The sequence below is a fragment of the Rhinatrema bivittatum genome, chromosome 1 (genome assembly GCF_901001135.1).
Source record: "Rhinatrema bivittatum chromosome 1, aRhiBiv1.1, whole genome shotgun sequence".
Taxonomy (NCBI): domain Eukaryota; kingdom Metazoa; phylum Chordata; class Amphibia; order Gymnophiona; family Rhinatrematidae; genus Rhinatrema; species Rhinatrema bivittatum.
The window spans coordinates 401,139,972-401,157,783 of NC_042615.1; the positions used below are offsets into that span (position 1 = coordinate 401,139,972).

Sequence of the window (17,812 nt, forward strand, 5' to 3'; positions counted from 1 at the left end):
ACCTGGTGAGCCTCAGCGTCTGGTAAGGACTGGGAGGTGAGAAGCTGCTGCACCCATCTAAGACCCGCTCGCTGTGCGAGGGAACTGAAGATAGCCGTCCGCATCCCTAAGGCCGAGACCTCAAAGATACGCTTGAGGTAAACCTCCAGCTTCCGATCCTGCATATCCTTCAACGCCGTCCCTCCAGTGACAGGAATAGTGGTATGCTTTGTGACCGCTGATACCGCAGAATCTACGGCGGGAACTTTGAGAATTTCCAAAAAATCAGCCGGCAGAGGATACAATTTTTCCATGGCTCTACCGATGCTAAGGTTGGCCTCCGGGGAATCCCATTCCCGAGTGATCAACTGCAAGATCTTGTGATGAGTGGGAAAAGACTTGGCTAGAGGCCGCAGTCAAGCTAGGAGGGGGTCCCCCTTCTTGAGAGCCGGGTCAGGCCCCACCGGTTCCGGAGGGGGATCAATATCCATTTCCTGGAGGATGTAGGGAATGAGGTCATCTAACTCCGCCGCTTGGAAGATGCGGAGGACCCTAGGGTCGTCGCCCTCCACCTGGGCCGCCAAGGTGGGGTCGTCCACGTCAGGGTCCTGGGATTGTCCTTCCCCCGAAGTCTGTATTATCGATGGTGTCCCGGTAGGGCCACGAGATGTCCCCGCTCCCCCGCCTACTAAAGGGGGGCGAGCCTGAGGGAGGGTCCCACCCAGGAGGGGGGTAGGACATGGTATCTTGGGGGGAGAGGGTCCCCAGGTCCCGAAGGTCGTGTCTCTGCTCTGAAGAAAAGCCCTGTGCATCAGGACTATGAATTCAGGGGAAAAGGCCTGGCATCCTGAGGGGTCACCCCCGGGGGATCCCCCCCTCTGCCTACCAGGATTAGACTCAGAGTAAGGGTCCAAAACGGGCCTAGAAGTGGGGAACGGATTATCCGTGTCCTCCTCAGAAAGCGCGGCATCAGAATCTTGTAACAAAATTGCCGCCATTCCCGCGTTGAGAGGGAACGGGGCCTGGCACTGCCCACGCGGTCTGCAGCTCGAACGTCCTTGTTAGTAGCTGGCGCACATTCCCCCTCGGGGAAACAGCCTGAGCACAGACCCTCTTCAGAAAATAATCCGGCCCTGTCGGAGCCCTCACAAGGCGCCGTGGACTGCATCACTGCAGGGAGAGAGAGAGGGGAGGGAGGCTCTACAGGTGGCTCGCGCCTAAAATGAGCGCCAACCCGGCAATGGACGCTTGCCGCGGTCCCCCACCGACCTGAAGAAGAACTGACGGGGAATTACTCTCCCGACAGCAGGCACCCCCCGAGGAATGGTGCTTCGCGGGGCCGCAGGTCGGGACATCGGTCGCTCCCCAAAAGGGAGGGGGGAAAAACCTGGGTCAGGAGGGAGAGGCCGGCGCTACCGACTTTCACCTCAGAGAGCCGAACTGAGTCCAAAAAATTGCAGTCTTCTGCTGAAAAAGAAGATGAAACAAAAATACACTTACCCCAACTGAGCCCTCAGTGAGGAAAATGAGAAAAGAAAGAAAGAAAACAGTCAACAGCCTGTCAGCCTGTCAGCAAGTCACCAGGCTAGAGAGCAATGAGCCACCACCAGCGGAGAGCTCTCCCCCTGCTGTAAAAGGAGCCTTAGCAAAGTGACCTAAACTGTAAATTTAAAACTTCCTATTTTTTTTTATTTTTTTTTAACTTGATCCCCCTGAGGAGGTAGCCCTAAGCTAACAAGCTGGGGACCACAAGTCCCCTGCTCACATCTGCTGGAGTCAGAACGTTACTGAGAGCTGTTACAGGGGAGGCGTGGTTATATGGGTCCTACCATGGGAATTTTGTGTTCTGACTCCATCTGCTGGACATGGAACATAACCCACCGTCTGGAATGATCCTGGTATGTACAGGGAACAGAGGTGTACCTATGTGGAGGATATCTGGGGAGCAGAATCCGAGGGAGCAAGAGAAAAGAGTGGTGTAGAAAGAAAAAGGAAAGGGTAATACCCTTTTGCATGCGTCATGCATTAAATCATGCCATTTTGAATGGCAGGAATTATGTGTGGAAGGTTTTGTGACGCTACCAGTACCTGAGAACATCAGTGAGTCTACGATTTGTGACTGACTGATGAGAAGGCGAATTGGTTACTGGTGTGATAGATTGAGAAGTATGGGAAGCATACTGGTCTCGGCCAGGACGTGGGTCTGAGGAACAGTGAACCCCGTCCCAGTTCAGCATTAGAAGAGGCAGCGGAAGAGACATGTTTAAGAGGCCCTTGATGGAAGAAAGGCGTCTATGGGAACGCATTGGAAACATGTGTAGGGAGTAGAATCTGTGCACCGTATTGTTCAATTCAGACGCAGAGGGCAAAAGTTCAGTTGACAGCGCTAGAAGATTTTTCTCACTACACATGTAGTCCGAGACCATTCGAGAGGATGGACACCTATATGGAGAAGGTCTGCTAGTGCGTTTAGTAAGTGTCTTAGATAAATGGCCCGAGGATTCATAGAGTGAGCAAGGGCCAAGGGTAGAGCTGCACAGCATCCTTGCAGAGCAGCTAAGAGGTTGTGCCTGCTTGTGTGTTGGAAAGCACATTGTCCCTATGCTGTCTGTCTGTATGTACAAAGATTTGTTGCAGAGGCAGTATTACAAGGCATAAGGGTATAACTCATGGCTACAAGCTCCAGGAAGTTTATGTGAAACTGTGCATGGAGCGGAATAGACGCATATTGGGTTGAGAAGATTTTAGGTCAAACTTACAATCCTGAGTAAATGCGAGCATGAGCAGGATCAGACTAGGTTTTGGTTCTAGATCTACAATACAGATGAGGGACGAAAGAGATTGAACAGCTTAGACCCCCTGATAATGGAATTTCACTGCATCTAACCCATATGAGGAAAGTGCATAGTGAAAATCCCCCATAGCCAGACCATGAAGAATTGAGGGGCTGAGGTTATGGAATGTGTGTGCAGGGACATGTAGGAATTTATTAGAATGTCTGCGCAGTTGCTGGACAGGAAGGTCGTTGTGACTGTGGTGTCCAGAAGTGTTGTATAAGGGATTTATGGCAGTGACAATAATCCCAGATAGTAAATTTATAGTGAGTCATGAAGAAGTTAGAACTCCTTCCGTAGACTGACTGTGGTTATGCAGCTGTCCATGCAAGGAAAGCGTGAATGATGTTGCACTCTGTAGAGAAACAGCAGTCACCGATAGTGATTCAATGAAATATCCCAGTTGCCAAAGCTGGTGCAACCGGCAGAGCTTGGGATTGTAATATTGTTGACTCACCATGAAGCACATAGAAAGATTAGAGGTAATGTACTTACTGCGTTATGGAAGCATGGTGACGAGAAATACCATTTTATCTGTGCCTTCTGAAGAAAGTTGCTATTTCTGAGGTCCAGGATGGGCGAAGAGTAACTACTTTCTGTTGAAAGAAAGAATAGTGTAATTAAAACTCCCCAATCCCCCTCTCTCCTGCACTTTGTAGCGTCTGGTGGATTGTACCGGGGACCATGATACAAAGTGGGGTGGCCGCTCTGATATCCGGCCAGTTGAGAGACCAGATGATGTCCAACTGGCAGGGCTGATGTAATCTGGATATCATGTAACCTCCCACAGGAGCGGGAGCAGTAAAGTCTTACCCGCATTTCTGTGTGCTATACAAGGAGACATCGAGACCTGTTGTCAGGCTTCGAGGTAGACTTGCACTTGAGGCAGTATTTGCTGGATCTCGTGTTTAGCAGATCAGCGAATGCATCTGAACTTTGGTTCTGAATTAGGAGCCAGAAGCCAGAGTATTAATCAGTACACAGCCCCGTTGCTGAAAATGGGAAGATGTCCTGATGCAATCCCAAAGAAATGATAGAGAGGTACTCTTGGTATTGTGGCTGACATAGCTAGCAATAGCGATATGTGACACTAATACAGTTCTTGGAAGGTAGATGACCTAGAACTTTTCGAACCATGTGGCCCAAATTAGAGAAGACATCTCAATGGGAATGCCGCAGAAGCGGGTACTTACCATCCAACGAGGATCGCCGAAGGACAAGCCGGTGAAGATTGCTTGCTTCATGGATTTCAGGAGTCATCGAGGGGTAGCCTGTCTGATGTAAACATCAGTCTCAACTCTGATAACTGGAATGGTGGCGCAGGTATAGAGGAGTTAGGCTGGGCGTGGCTGGCGCTACCACAATAATTTGTGGAGGGCCACAATCCCGCACCGATGTCGGTGGGGCACGCCTCGGGAACAGGGGAGCCATCTTTGACTCGTGAACCTGACCCTCGTCGCAGCGGCTCGATGTCTCGTGATGCCAGTGCAGAATTCTTTGGAACTCGTTCCAGTGTTTCTGGAGCACCAAGGACTGCCAGCACTGTGTGGAACAGTGGCGATGGCAATGGTGATGTTGCTCGGTCCAGGCATTTTCCAGCACCGAGAATGATAGCACTGATGTGCTGGATGGCGTCGGTGGCGGACAGTCATCATGTCGGTGATGATGAGTGCCATGGTGCTCGGCCCGGTCTTTCCCCAGCGCCAAGGTGGATGCCCTCGCTGTCTTGGATGGCGACTGATGACGGACTGTCAGCATGCCTGCACTGCTCTTGGCACTTTGTAGTGTTGTAGGCTAATACGGGGCTTTAGTAAGAACCCAAGGCATGGAGCACTGTGTTTAGGCAAGGGCATTACGTGGAGGTGCTATGTCGATATTGACGGTGTCAATGGTGGCCGAAGCGGCCTCAACGGTATCGTCAAAATATATATGAAAAAACGTCGATGACCCGGGCAGTGGTGGAAGCAGTGACGGCATCGGCGTAGGTATCTATGGAAACAATGTGGCATCAAATAATCGAAAAACATTGTTGGCATTGGAAAAATGATACTGGCATCGACAGAGTCGATGACCGCATCAATAGGATCGTTGAAGACACCGATGGAAACGACGTGGGCGTCAATGGCATCGATGTATGGAGGCGGGCGCCGACGGCATCAGTGGCATGGCCACGGGTGTAGACGGCATCGATTGGATCGATTCAAGCACCAATGGCGTCGATGGCATTGATGCCACCAACATGGGCATCAATGACACCAACATGGGCATCGATGGAATCCACTTTGGCACCGATGGCATCGATGGAACCGACATTGGCATCGATTGCATTGATGGAATCGACCCTGGCATGAATGCCACCGATGGAATTGACCTGGGCATCGATGACATTGATAAAATAAAAGATGACATTGATGGAAATGACCGTGGCATCGATGGAAGTGCCCCGGGTGAAGGTGGCATCAACCCGGGCATGGATGGCATTGATGACACAAAGGTGTGCGTCGATGGCATCCACCTGGGCGATGATGGCACCGATGAAACCCAAGGAAAAACCAGTGCCATGGATGAAAAACATGGATGGCACTGATAAAAATGATGCAGGGACCGATGGCATCAGAGTACCACGGGGGGAGGGGTACCGATGGCATCTAAGAAACCAGAATGGTCTAAAGGGGGTATCGATGGTAGCGATGGGGGGCATCGACTGCGCGAGGGTACCGAGGAAATCAAAGGACCTGAAATCGACAGGGGCCCTGGCGGCAACGGAAACCGTGGAAGTCCATGTCCCACTAGCGCTAATAAACAGGCAGAGTGTCACAGAGGGACACTCGCAGGCTATGTGTGGCTAACTGAAAACATAGGGAGAGGGAAGACCGCAGTCAGTTGGCAGGCCAAGGAGGTGACAGGAACCGACCGAAGAAACAGGGCATAGTACTCACCAAGCGTCGAATAAAAGTACGCGAAGGTAGACCCGTGCAGGGAAATGTGTTTGTGAAGTAAAAGTTTAAGTGTTTCCGTGAAAAAAAATGTTAGAATTTCTCACAGAGCTCCTAACCGCTATGCTTACTACAGAGCGGAAAAAAGAAGACTGAGGGAGACACCTGTGGTTCACAGGGATAACTGCAGACTGAGCATGCTCAGTGCACTCAATGTGCCAGTGTCAGTCAAAGCTTTATAGAAACTTTGACAGAAAAGTTTTCCATACAGGGTTCCATCCTGTGATGTCACCCATATGTGACGACTACCATGATGCTTGTCCTGTGAGAAAATTCTTTTTCACTCAACGCACAGTAGAGCTCTGGAATTTGTTGGCAGAGGATGTGGTTGGTGCAGTTAGTGTAGCTGGGTTCAAAAAAGGTTTGGATATGTTCTTGGAGGAGAAGTCCATTAACGGCTATTGATCAAGTTTACTTAGGGAATAGCCACTGCTATTAATTGCATCAGTAGCATGGGATCTTCTTAGTGTTTGGGTAATTGCCAGGTTCTTGTGGCCTGGTTTGGCCTCTGTTGGAAACAGGATGCTGGGCTTGATGGACCCTTGGTCTGACCCAGAATGGCAATTTCTTATGTTCTTATGTCATGAGCTGAAAGTAGACTTAGGAAAAGGTAATATAAGAATGAGGGTGGAAATATACTATAAGGAAAACAATCTTACCTCCAAAAGTATTAATAAAATACAAAAGGGAAAAAAAGAGAACCAGAAACAAGATCGAAAAAGGAAGCAACAACATTAGGTAACAGGCAAGTTAATATTTGAGGATTCTATGAATTTTATAATTACTTTATTTCTGAACTTTAACAAACATTTGAACAATATGAAATGATTATACAGCTTTTCTATAATCTTACCAATGGAAGCATTTTCTTCAATGAACCCAAAGTCCTATAAGAGCTTCGAAAATCATGGCCCCACTCTGAGATGCAATGAGCTTCATCTATAGCAATCAGTGTTATACCTATAATTAAGAAGTAATTTTAAAAGGTGTTATATGTTTAAATATAACAAACTGTCATAGCAATTTTAAAACACCATTTACACATGTAAATTGCACTTACACGTAAATATTCTACGGACAATTCAATGGCACATATTATAGCAATTTTCAAAAGCCCACTTATACGGGTAAAGCAGAGTTACTTACCTGTAAGAGGTGTTCTCCAAGGACAGCCGGATGTTAGTCCTCATCCGATGGAACCCGGTATGGAATGATTTGTCAAAGTTTCTAGAAACTTTGACTGGAACACTAAGCTTGCCCAGCATGCTGCTAACCACACGTCCACGCGGGATCCCTCTTCAGTCTTAAAACAGAGTTCACGAAAAATAAAATAATAAACTGAGAGAAACCCAACTCTGCGGGGTGATGGGCGGGTTTCGTGAGGACTACCATCCTGCTGTCCTTGGAGAACACCTGTTACAGGTAAACAACTCTGCTTTCTCCAAGAACAAGCAGGATGGTGGTACTCACACATGTGTGATTAATTAGCTTCAGGTTGCTCTGAACATGTGCTTCAGAAAACAGGTGCCAATGTGCACAACAACTAGAGCTGCAACAACCACAGGAACAGGCCTGCACCAAAGGACAGGGCACACAGAGAGAGAGTTGGGTTTTCATGTCTGGAATAGATTACAGAGGACGGATTGTCCAAATCAACTGTCTTGCCGGCCATCCTTGTCCAGGCAATAACGTGAGGCGAACGTGTGGAGGGAACTCCAGGTTGCAGCTCTACAAATCTCATGAATGGGGACTGCACGCAAATGAGTCACAAAGACTGACATAGCTCATGCCATGTGGCTCATACGCCTGTGCATAGCAGAAGGCAATGCGGTCGCAATTCAATGGGATAAAGCAACCCCTAGCCTGTTCTTGTCAAAAGAAACAGAAAGAGTTGAGTGGAGAGGCAGTGAGGTGCCATCCACTAAGTAAAGAGCCAGCGCTTCCTTTCAATCTAGAGTATGCAGAGCCCATTCACCCCGGTGAGTGTGAGGCCTTGGGCAAAAGAAAGGCAACACGATGGACTAGTTGAGGTAGAACTCTGAAACCACCTTAGGAAGGAACTTCGGGTGTGTCCGGAGGACCACTTTGTCATGACAAAATTTTGTATAAGGTGGGTACGACAATAGGACTTGCAGTTCGCTGACCTTGCATGCTGATGTCACTGCAACCAAGAAGATGACCTTCCAGGAGAGATACTTCAGGTTGCAAGATCGTAATGGTTCAAACGGAGATTTCATGAGTTGCAACAGGACAATGTTGAGATCCCAGGAAACCACTAGAGGGCAAGTGGGGGGGCTTTAAGTGTACTAAGCCCCTCATAAACCACCCCATAAGCAAATGAGAGATCGCAATACCATCCATACCCCGGTGGTAAGCCACTATGGCGCTGAGGTGAACCCTCATCAACGTGGTTTGGAGACCGGATTCGGAGAGGGAAAACAATCTGAGATCAGCTAATAAGTATCTGTTATCTAGTCCATCTGTTAAAACGGCATATTTACCTAAAGTAAGAGATACAGCTTTAAAGATAGCGGGTCCCAAATTATGGAATTCAATTCCAATGGAACTGAGGATGCAGGAAAATTATCAGACATTTAAAAAGAACTTGAAAACCTGGTAATTTCGGCAGGCTTTTGGAGATACAGCACAATAATAAGCACACAAAATAATAATGAAAGTTAAGTATTGGTTTTTTAGAAGATAATATTGCCATTTTATAGACTGTATTTTAAGAATGATTTTGTTTATTAATGTATTTATGTATGTTTTATTTTGTTTATATTTATATAGCTGTTTTATTGTAAACCGGAATGATTGAACACAGAATGCTGGTATAAAATTGTCTTCAATAAATAAATAAATTGTCTAAGAGCGCAGGAGGGGAGCAAGAAAAGGGAGACAGACTGCGTCCCTCGCACCAAGTGGAAAACCTCTTCCACTTCATATTGTAAGATTTTCTGGTAGAAGGTTTTCTGGACTCCAAAATAACTTGTGATACCTCTTACAAAAGGCCAAGAGCCTGCACAGTCACCCGGTCAACATCTGAGGTTGAAAGGCAAGGCTCAAGGAGTCTGCCAGGATGTTGTCCACTCCTGGGAGATACACTACTGAGGAGGATGGAGTTGTCAGTGGCTCATGAACAAATGTGGACTGCTTCCTGACAGAAGGTGAAGGATCCCAATCCCCCCTGTTTTTTCAGATACCACATAACTACATGATTGTCGGTCTGAACAAGAACTACCTTGCTCAGGAGCTGCTCTTGGAATGTCTAGAGTGCATACCAAATCGCTCATAGCTCCAGGAAGTTGATTTGAGACTGGGATTCTTGTGCAGACCAGAGACCCTGGATATGGAGATCCGCCAGATGTGCTCTCCACCCCATCCGAGACGCGTCTGTGGTGAGGGTAGCCTGGGGTTGTGGGCTCCAGAAGGGGATTCCCCTATCCAGATTGGAGGGAGTCACCTACCACTGAAGGGATTGACCTAGCAGTGTGGTGATTAGAACACGAGTACGCAGATCTTGAGAAGCCTAGCACCAGTGAGAACATGGTGCCCACTGCGCCCTGCGCATGTGCAGTTGAGCAAAGGGGTGACATGCACCATTGCTACCATATGGCCCAGCAACCATAGAAACTGGTGTACTGAGACATGAGAGCAAGCAGAGGTCACTCAAGCGAGAGCCGCAAGGGTCTCCGCCCTGTCCCGAGGCAGGAAACCTTTGCCTGGGCAGTGTCCAGTCAAGCCCCAAAGAAGTCCAGTTGCAAGGACGGTTAGAGATGGGATTTTGGATAGTTGATAAGAAATCCCAGGGTTTCAAAAATGTGGATCAAGGTGCACAGGGCACTTTGTGCCCCCTGTCCTGAAGTGCTCTTAATAAGCCAATCGTCGAGGTACAGGAAGACAACCACTAGACACTTCGTAAAGACACTGGGATTGGATGCCAGGCCAAAGGTTAGAACGAGATACTGGCAGTGACGCCTGTCAACCAGGAATCGAATGTATTGCTGATCCACCTGACAGATGAGAATATGGGTGTATGCATCTTTTAAATCTTGGGAGTAGAGCCAGTCTCCTGCTTTGAGAAGGGGAATCAAGGTGCCCAGCGAGACCATTTTGAACTTCTCATTTACCAAGAAACGGTTTAAGGCCCTCAGGTCCAAAATGGGCTGGAATACCCCCGTCTTCTTGGGGATTAGAAAATACCTGGATTAGAACCCCTTGCCGTGCTGACTGGGCAGAATGGGTTTGACCACTCGAGCCAACATGAGGGCGGAGAACTCTACCTGAAGCATTTGTAAGTCCCCTGTTGGTCTCCACCGGGGACACGGAGGTAAGCGTGGTGGAATTCTCTGGAAGTGCAACCTGTAGCCCTGATACATGATAGACAGGACCCAGAGGTCCAATGTTATGGATGTCCATCAGTCTGCAAACAGCTGGAGCCAACCAAGGGTCAGTGTCCTGCGGTGAGTGCTGGCACATGCTCCCTAACGTCCAGTCAAAACCCCATGGAGGGTTCCTGTGGTAGAACTGTGGTTTCTTGGGATGCCTGAGGCTGCATGGGCCTCTTTTTGGGAAATTATTGAGGTCTGGCCAGTAGAAGGTCCTCTTTGCATATTGCCAAGGGGGCTTCTTGGGCGGCTGGGTGTCAGAGGTACTAGCTGACAATTGCTGAAGGGTCTCCTTGATTCTGTCTCCAAATAGATTTTCCCCCATGCACGGCAAGTCAGACAGGCGGTCCTGGAATTCAGGGCATAAGTCTGAGGCATGTAGCCACATTTTCCGCCAAGCCCCAATGCCCACTACGGTGGTTTCTCATGGCTGTCTCGAAGAAGTCATAAGCAGAGCGAACTTCATGTTTATTGCACTCCAGGCCCTGCTGGAAAATTTTTTGGAAATCCTCCTGGAATTGAATGCACTAAATTCAAGGACCTGTTTCCACAGGTTTCTGGAGTACTGCCCCCTATACAATTGGTAGCAAGCAATTCAGGCAATTAACATTGTGCCCTGAAACACATGGCGTCCAAGGGCATCAAGAGCCCCCAATGCTCCCGCCCTGGGGGAGTCGAGGCATGGGTCCAGATCCTCTCTGCCTTCTTCAAGGCTGACTCTACCACCACTGATTGAAGGGGGAGTTGAGAGCGCTCAAACCCTGTGGTAGGCTAGACTAGATAAACTGCGTCCATCTTCCGGTTCTCCGGTAGCACCGAGTTGGGTGCTCCCAACGGCAGGCTACTAGCTCCTTGAAGATGTAATGGACTGGCACCGTGACTACCTCTTTCTGGGCATCCATGAATTGCAGAAGCTCAAGCATTCTGTGCCTAATGTCTTGCTTTGATAAAAGCTGAAAAGGCACCGATTCTGCCATGGCTTTCATGAATCCTGCAAAGGAGAGATTCTCCAGGGGAGATTTTTGCCGCCCCTCTGGTTGAGCAGGTTCTGAAGGCAAATCATCCGATTCCTCAGTGGAGGACATGGATGCCTCCCCTTCCCACGGGTCATAAGTGGCCTCCCTCTCACTGTGTCCTTCCAGGGATGCTGTGGTCGAAGTATAGGCCTGGAAGGCACTGAAGGAGCCCAAGACATCGATGGGCCTTGAGGCTATAGCAGCGCCAATGGGTCTGACGGCATCAGCAGGATCGGTGACACCGAAGGCACCAACGGAACATATCCCGATGGTCCTGGGGGAGCCGGGAGATGGCAGAGTACCAAAGGTCCCTGAAACGCCATCAAACCTGAATACCCTTCCTCCTCTGAGGAGTCGCTCATCGGTAAGGGGGCCGGAAGCAGTGGCAGCAGTGCAACCTTCGGCCGCGAAGGGGCTTGGGGCATCAGTGCTGGCTGCGTCGGTAGAAAACCGAGCAGCATATCGAAACGTTCCAATAATGGTGCAAGCACCAGTGGAGTAGGCTTCTGTGGTGGTGGCAGTCCCGGTGGAACCAGTGGTTCGAAGCCCTGCAGGGCCTGGCTGACTGCCAACCACACGCACCTCTCCAACTCCTCCTCGAAGGCAGCTGAGGACAAAATGGCTTGAGGAGGCGGTGGCGGAATCAGGACAACCTGAGGGGAACTTGGGGGCTCCGATCCCTCCACCAGTGTCGGTGGAGGCCACCTGGAGGCTTCAGAGGGGTGGGAGGGAATTACATCCTCCACCCAAGACCGCTTTGGAGGAGGGACTTATGCCAATGCCTGTCCGTGGTCTGGCTTAGAGGACGATGACAGATATCAATGTTTCTTCGACCATTCTCGATGATCACCATTCCCGGGATAGAGGGAACACAATCGGGAATGGGACGGCAAAGACTGCTGTCAGTCCCCAGCTCTAGTCTCGGGCCGGGGGAATGGTTGAGGGGGTGACCCCAAGAGGCTCGGAATTGGAACCACCTTTCCAAGTGGCGTGGAGGTCCCCGAATCCAACAACGTATTCAGTCTTTTAGAGCCGAATAATTTTTCCATCTTGTCGAATCATGGCCGACAGCCCTTCAGGGTCATCTGGGCACAGAGGTCACAACCATGGATATCATTGGACGCACACAGGCAAAGGATGCAGACCTCGTGGGGGTCTGTGATGCACATAGGGGCACGGGCAAAAAATGGTCGATGCCATCAGAAAAAGTACGGGGCGTATGGTCCTGTAGTAAGAGCGTCGCACATCTCTACGTGGAGGACGACGAGAAGGCTGAGTAGCAGGTACTTGAGGGGTTTGAGACAGTTGCTTTAGTGTCTCAGTGTGATCCTTAAGTTGTTGTACAGCCTCTTGAATTTTATCTCCGAAGAGATTGTCACCAAGACAGGGAAGGTCCACAAGTTTATCTTGTACCTCAATCCTGAAGTCAGATGCCTTGAGCCAGGCCCATCGGCGAGCAGTGATTCTAGCTGCTGCTGTTCTTGAAGCAGTTTCGAAGTTATCATAAACTGCTCTTACTTCGTGTGTTCCTGCCTCCAGACCTTTTGATATAATTGCTTGAGCAGACTCTTGGAATTGAGTGGGTAAGGAGGTGATGAATTGTTCCATCTCTTTCCAGAGGTTCCTCTGGTGTTGAGTGATATAGAGTTGATATGCAGAGATTTTTGTGCTCAGCATGGAACTCTGGTAGATCTTCTTACCCATTATGTCCAGGAATCTGTGCTCCCTGCCTGGTGGGATGGAGGAATGTAGGCGCACACGTTTAGATTTCTTCTGCGCTGATTCCACAACAACAGATTGGTGTGGCAATTGCTGTTTGTGGTACCCTGGAGCTGGTTGAACTATGTAGGTAGTTTCCACTCTTTTGTTTACTGCAGGTGTAGAAGCTGGGTGTTCCCAGATTCTTTTCTGAAGGTCCAGTAAGACTTCATGTACTGGTACTGCTAATACCTGTTTGGGTGGATCCACAAACTGTAATACTTCAAGAGTTTGTGCTCTTGTGTCTTCCTCTGCTGTCAATTTAAAAGGGATGGAGTCAGACATTGTTTGAATAAATGATGAGAAGGAAAGATCTTCTGGGGGTGACTTCTTTCTTCGGTCAGGAGAAGAAGGATTAGACATGAATTCCTCTGAGGAAAATTGAGAGGGTTCATCATCCCAGGAGTCTTCTGAATCTTCTCTATAAGGTGTTTGAGTTGCTGGTGCCGGTGGAACATGAAGCCCTGAAGGTCCAGGCTGTGGCTCATCGATGAAAATATCTGTAGATGTTGTTCTTGTTGTAATAGGTGGCAAGTTGTCGATGACATTCTGGTACCTTTGTAAGAGGCGCCGGTAAAATGCCTCATCCTGTATTTCTGGTGGTTGATCAGGTGGTGGCAGGGATGCTGTCATTGGAATCATCGGTGGAATTTGAGATAATATCGATGTAGGTTGTGTTTGTAGCATCGGTGTGGTGGTTATGAAACCAGTCGAGAATTTCGGAGGCAAAAATGGTGTTGTCATCGGTGTTATCACCGGCATCGATGTTGGAGGAAAAATTCATCAGCATCGATACTGACGGCATCAATATTGACGGTGGAGGTATCGGCATCGATATTAGAGTCATCAACATCGATGCTGGGGGCATCGGCATCGATGCTGGAGGCATCTGCATCGACCCGGAGGGTATCGGCATTGACAGCATTGTCGGAATTTGCTGCTCTTGTAGAACTTGTAAAACAGCTTGTCTAATAAGTATAGACAATTCTGGCTGTGATATAGGTGGAGACACCGATGGTGTTCGCGGTGGCGGTGCTGCGATGTCCATCGATGACGTCGTAGATACTGGTGACGGCGAAGGCCCAGCCACCGGCGTTTCCTGAGTTTTAGGCCGCTTCGGAATCGATTCGTCCTGGGACACCGATGCGGACAATGATGGACGATGTCGATGGCGATGTTTAGTTTTTGTATGCTCTGCCGACTTTGTGGAGAGCACAGATGATGGAGAGGACTGACGATCCCCGGATCCATCCGGACGCGGTTTTTTGAGTAAAACCCTTTTTGCTGCTCCAGCCGGAGACGACCTCGGTGGTTTCGAGGGAGAAGGGATTAGCTGAAGAGAAAATAGGTGTTCCATTTTCTCTTGCCTGGCTTTTCGGCCTTTTACGGTCATCTCTGCACATTCGGAGCATGTACTGACATCGTGTTTTTCCCCGAGGCACAGTACACACTCCAAATGCGGATCGGTTATGGACATATTTCGGTTGCAGACAGGGCATTTTTTGAAGCCCGTCACCATTTTTGAATCGACAGCCGTCGAAGAACGAGTGTGTGTGTGTGTGTGTGTGAGAAAATTTTCTTCCGAAAATTTGAGAAAATACAGTACTCACCAGCCGGCGAGGTAGAGAGTCCTAATACAGAGAATGTTATCAAAAAAGTTGACTTTTTCAGTCAAAAGAATTTCCCAAACGCTAGGGCTATAGGTCCCGAACGGCAGCGCGGAAAAGTGAAGACTGAAGAGAGACACCTGTGGCAGAGAATATCATAGCATGCTGGGCATGCTCAGTGGCCTCACAGGGCCAGTCAAAAGTTTCTAGAAACTTTGACAGAAAGCTTTCCCGCCTGGGCTCCGTTCGGTGACGTCACCCATATGTGAGGACTAGCATCCTGCTTGTCCTGGGATAATTTCCATTATTGCACTGCATGCAGAGTTCAGCTTCAGGTATCCAGCTCATTTTTTGTCAGCACACTTTCTATTTATACTTCATGATCTCTTTGTATTTAGTGAAGGTCTGACTGTGTTCATGTTTGATCAAGATGAGGTATTTATTCTGCTAGCATGTAGTTCAGTTTATTTACTTTCTAGATAGCTTTTAGATCCCTACACCAGAAAAGAAGCTTGGCTTGGTCTGTTTTCCTTTAGGAGGTATACTGCTATCTTAGGGCCTGGTTTAATATGTGCAATGTTGCTTTTTCATAGGTAGGGTTGTTACTGTTTGATTCCTGTTTTGGTATGGGAATTGTTTACTCAAATTTCTGAGGGATAAGCCCATTATTGACGTGAAAGAATAATAAACAGCAATTGAATAACAATAATACAATTATTGAAGTTCTTTCACTTCAATAATTGAAAGAACAATCATATACAATTATTGAAGTGTTTTCACTTCAATAATTATATATTGTAAAAATGTATAGCTCCTGCTGGCTTAAAATTAATAAAGTTGAAGTTATATATATTGAATGGTTATACTTTGTAGTCACACATCCTCCTATTTTTTATATTCATTTGCATGTGTGTGTTGTTTACTCCACATCTTCAGTTTACAATAGGCCTAATACCATATGGGCTCCAAGTTGCATGATATGAAAAAATGCAAATTGATGCAAAAGAGGGGGATGAAAGAAATATCGCCCTCGGTCGTCAAGTGTCCAGTCGTGATCTGTGGTAAAGTTGGCAACCCTAGACACAAGGAGATCCGGTATCATTGGGCCTTTCCGTTTGCGCTGGTATTTCAATATAAGGGGACCTCGTACTAGGTAAAATATTTGGCTGAGGTCGTGGAATCCTTCAAGCAAGCTGGTCTAGAAGTAAGCTTCTTCTCTCAGCCTTCAGCTGTGGCTGCACTCTCCGCTGACCCAACCCAAAGATGACAATGCATGGGCCACGGTGGAGGAAGACTCTGACAGCAGCTCAAGAAACCTGATGCATCTCTCGCAGAACAGGGCTGAAGATTCCACGATGACTCCAACAGCCATCGTCCAATTACTCTTTATTAACAATGACTACTTCCATATGCAGGCTGCTTCCACTCTTGCAACTAAATGGCTAAGTGTATCCACTTTGTATTCTCATATATATCACCCACTCATTATACTTAAGCATGGCTAGGCTTTTCTCCTTTAATGTTACTCAATACTTTCCCGAAACACCGCTATCGTTTTTCTACAAGAGACGCATTTGCGCAGAAGGCACGAGCATCTCCTTTCTATTAAAGAATAGCCCCATGCCTTTTTTGCCCCTAGTGGGAATAATGCTAAATTTGCGGATACTGGTATTCTTTTCTCTGCTCAACTTGCACACAAACTATTATTCCAGGCATCTGACCCAGGAGGCCGATATGTGTTATTCAAGATATGCATTCTGACCTATTAGTAAAAATTTGTAACCTATCACTAAAATCATCCATTGTACCTGAATACTGGAGGATAGCAAATGTAACCCCAATATTTAAAAAGGGCTCCAGGGGCGATCCGGGAAACTACAGACCGGTTAGCATGACTTCAGTGCCAGGAAAAATAGTGGAAAGTGTTCTAAATATCAAAATCACAGAACATATAGAAAGACATGGTTTAATGGAACAAAGTCAGCATGGCTTTACCCAAGGCAAGTCTTGCCTCACAAATCTGCTTCACTTTTTTGAAGGAGATAATAAACATGTGGATAAAGGTGAACCAGTAGATGTAGTGTACTTGGATTTTCAGAAGGCATTTGACAAAGTTCCTCATGAGAGGCTTCTAGGAAACTTAAAAAGTCATGGGATAGGTGGCAATGTCCTTTCGTGGATTACAAACTGGCTAAAAGACAGGAAACAGAGAGTAGGATTAAATGGACAATTTTCTCCGTGGAAGGGAGTAGGCAGTGGAGTGCCTCAGGGATCTGTATTGGGACCTTTACTTTTCAATATATTTATAAATGATCTGGAAAGAAATACGACAACTGAGGTCATCAAATTTACAGATGATACAAAATTGTTCAGAGTAGTTAAATCACAAACAGATTGTGATAAATTGCAGGAAGACCTTCTGAGACTGGAAAATTGGGCATCCAAATGGCAGATGAAATTTAATGTGGATAAGTGCATGGTGATGCATAGAGGGAAAAATAACCCATGCTATAGTTACACAATGTTAGGTTCCATATTAGGAGCTACCACCCAAGAAAGAGATCTAGTCGTCATAGTGGATAGCACATTGAAATATTCGGTTCAGTGTGCTGCGGTAGTCAAAAAAGCAAACAGAATGATGGGAATTATTAGAAAGGGAATGGTGAATAAAACGGAAAATGTCATAATGCCTCTGTATCGCTCCATGGTGAGACCGTACCTTGAATACTGTGTACAAGTCTGGTTGCCGCATCTCAGAAAAGATATAGTTGCGATGGAGAAGGTACAGAGGAGGGCGGCCAAAATAATGAAGGGAATGGAACAGCTCCCCTATGAGAAAAGACTAAAGAGGTTAGGACTTTTCAGCTTGGAGAAGAGACGGCTGAGGGGAGATATGATAGAGGTGTTTAAAATCAGGAGAGATCTAGAACGGGTTAATGTGAATCAGTTATTTACTCTTTCGGATAATAGAAAGACTAGGGGGCACTCCATGAAGTTAGCATGTGGCACATTTAAAACTAATCGGAGAAAGCTCTTTTTCACTCAACGCACAATTAAACTCTGGAATTTGTTGCCAGAGGATGTGGTTAGTGCAGTTAGTGTAGCTGTGTTTAAAAAAAGGATTGGATAAGTTCTTGGAGAAGTCCATTACCTGCTATTTATTAAGTTGACTTACAAAATAGCCACTGCTATTACTAGCAACAGTAGCATGGAATAGACTTAGTTTTTGGGTAC

At 47.4% G+C, this 17,812-nt stretch overlaps 1 protein-coding gene across 1 annotated transcript in view; it reads right to left on the reverse strand.

Moving 5' to 3' along the window:
• Nucleotides 1–17,812, reverse strand: part of WRN (WRN RecQ like helicase) — a 983,741-nt gene that overhangs the window by 664,148 nt on the left and 301,781 nt on the right. The window contains exon 10 of the mRNA XM_029601951.1: nt 6,663–6,769. Within this exon, the coding sequence (XP_029457811.1) occupies nt 6,663–6,769 (107 nt within the window). The remainder of the gene's footprint in view (nt 1–6,662; nt 6,770–17,812) is intronic.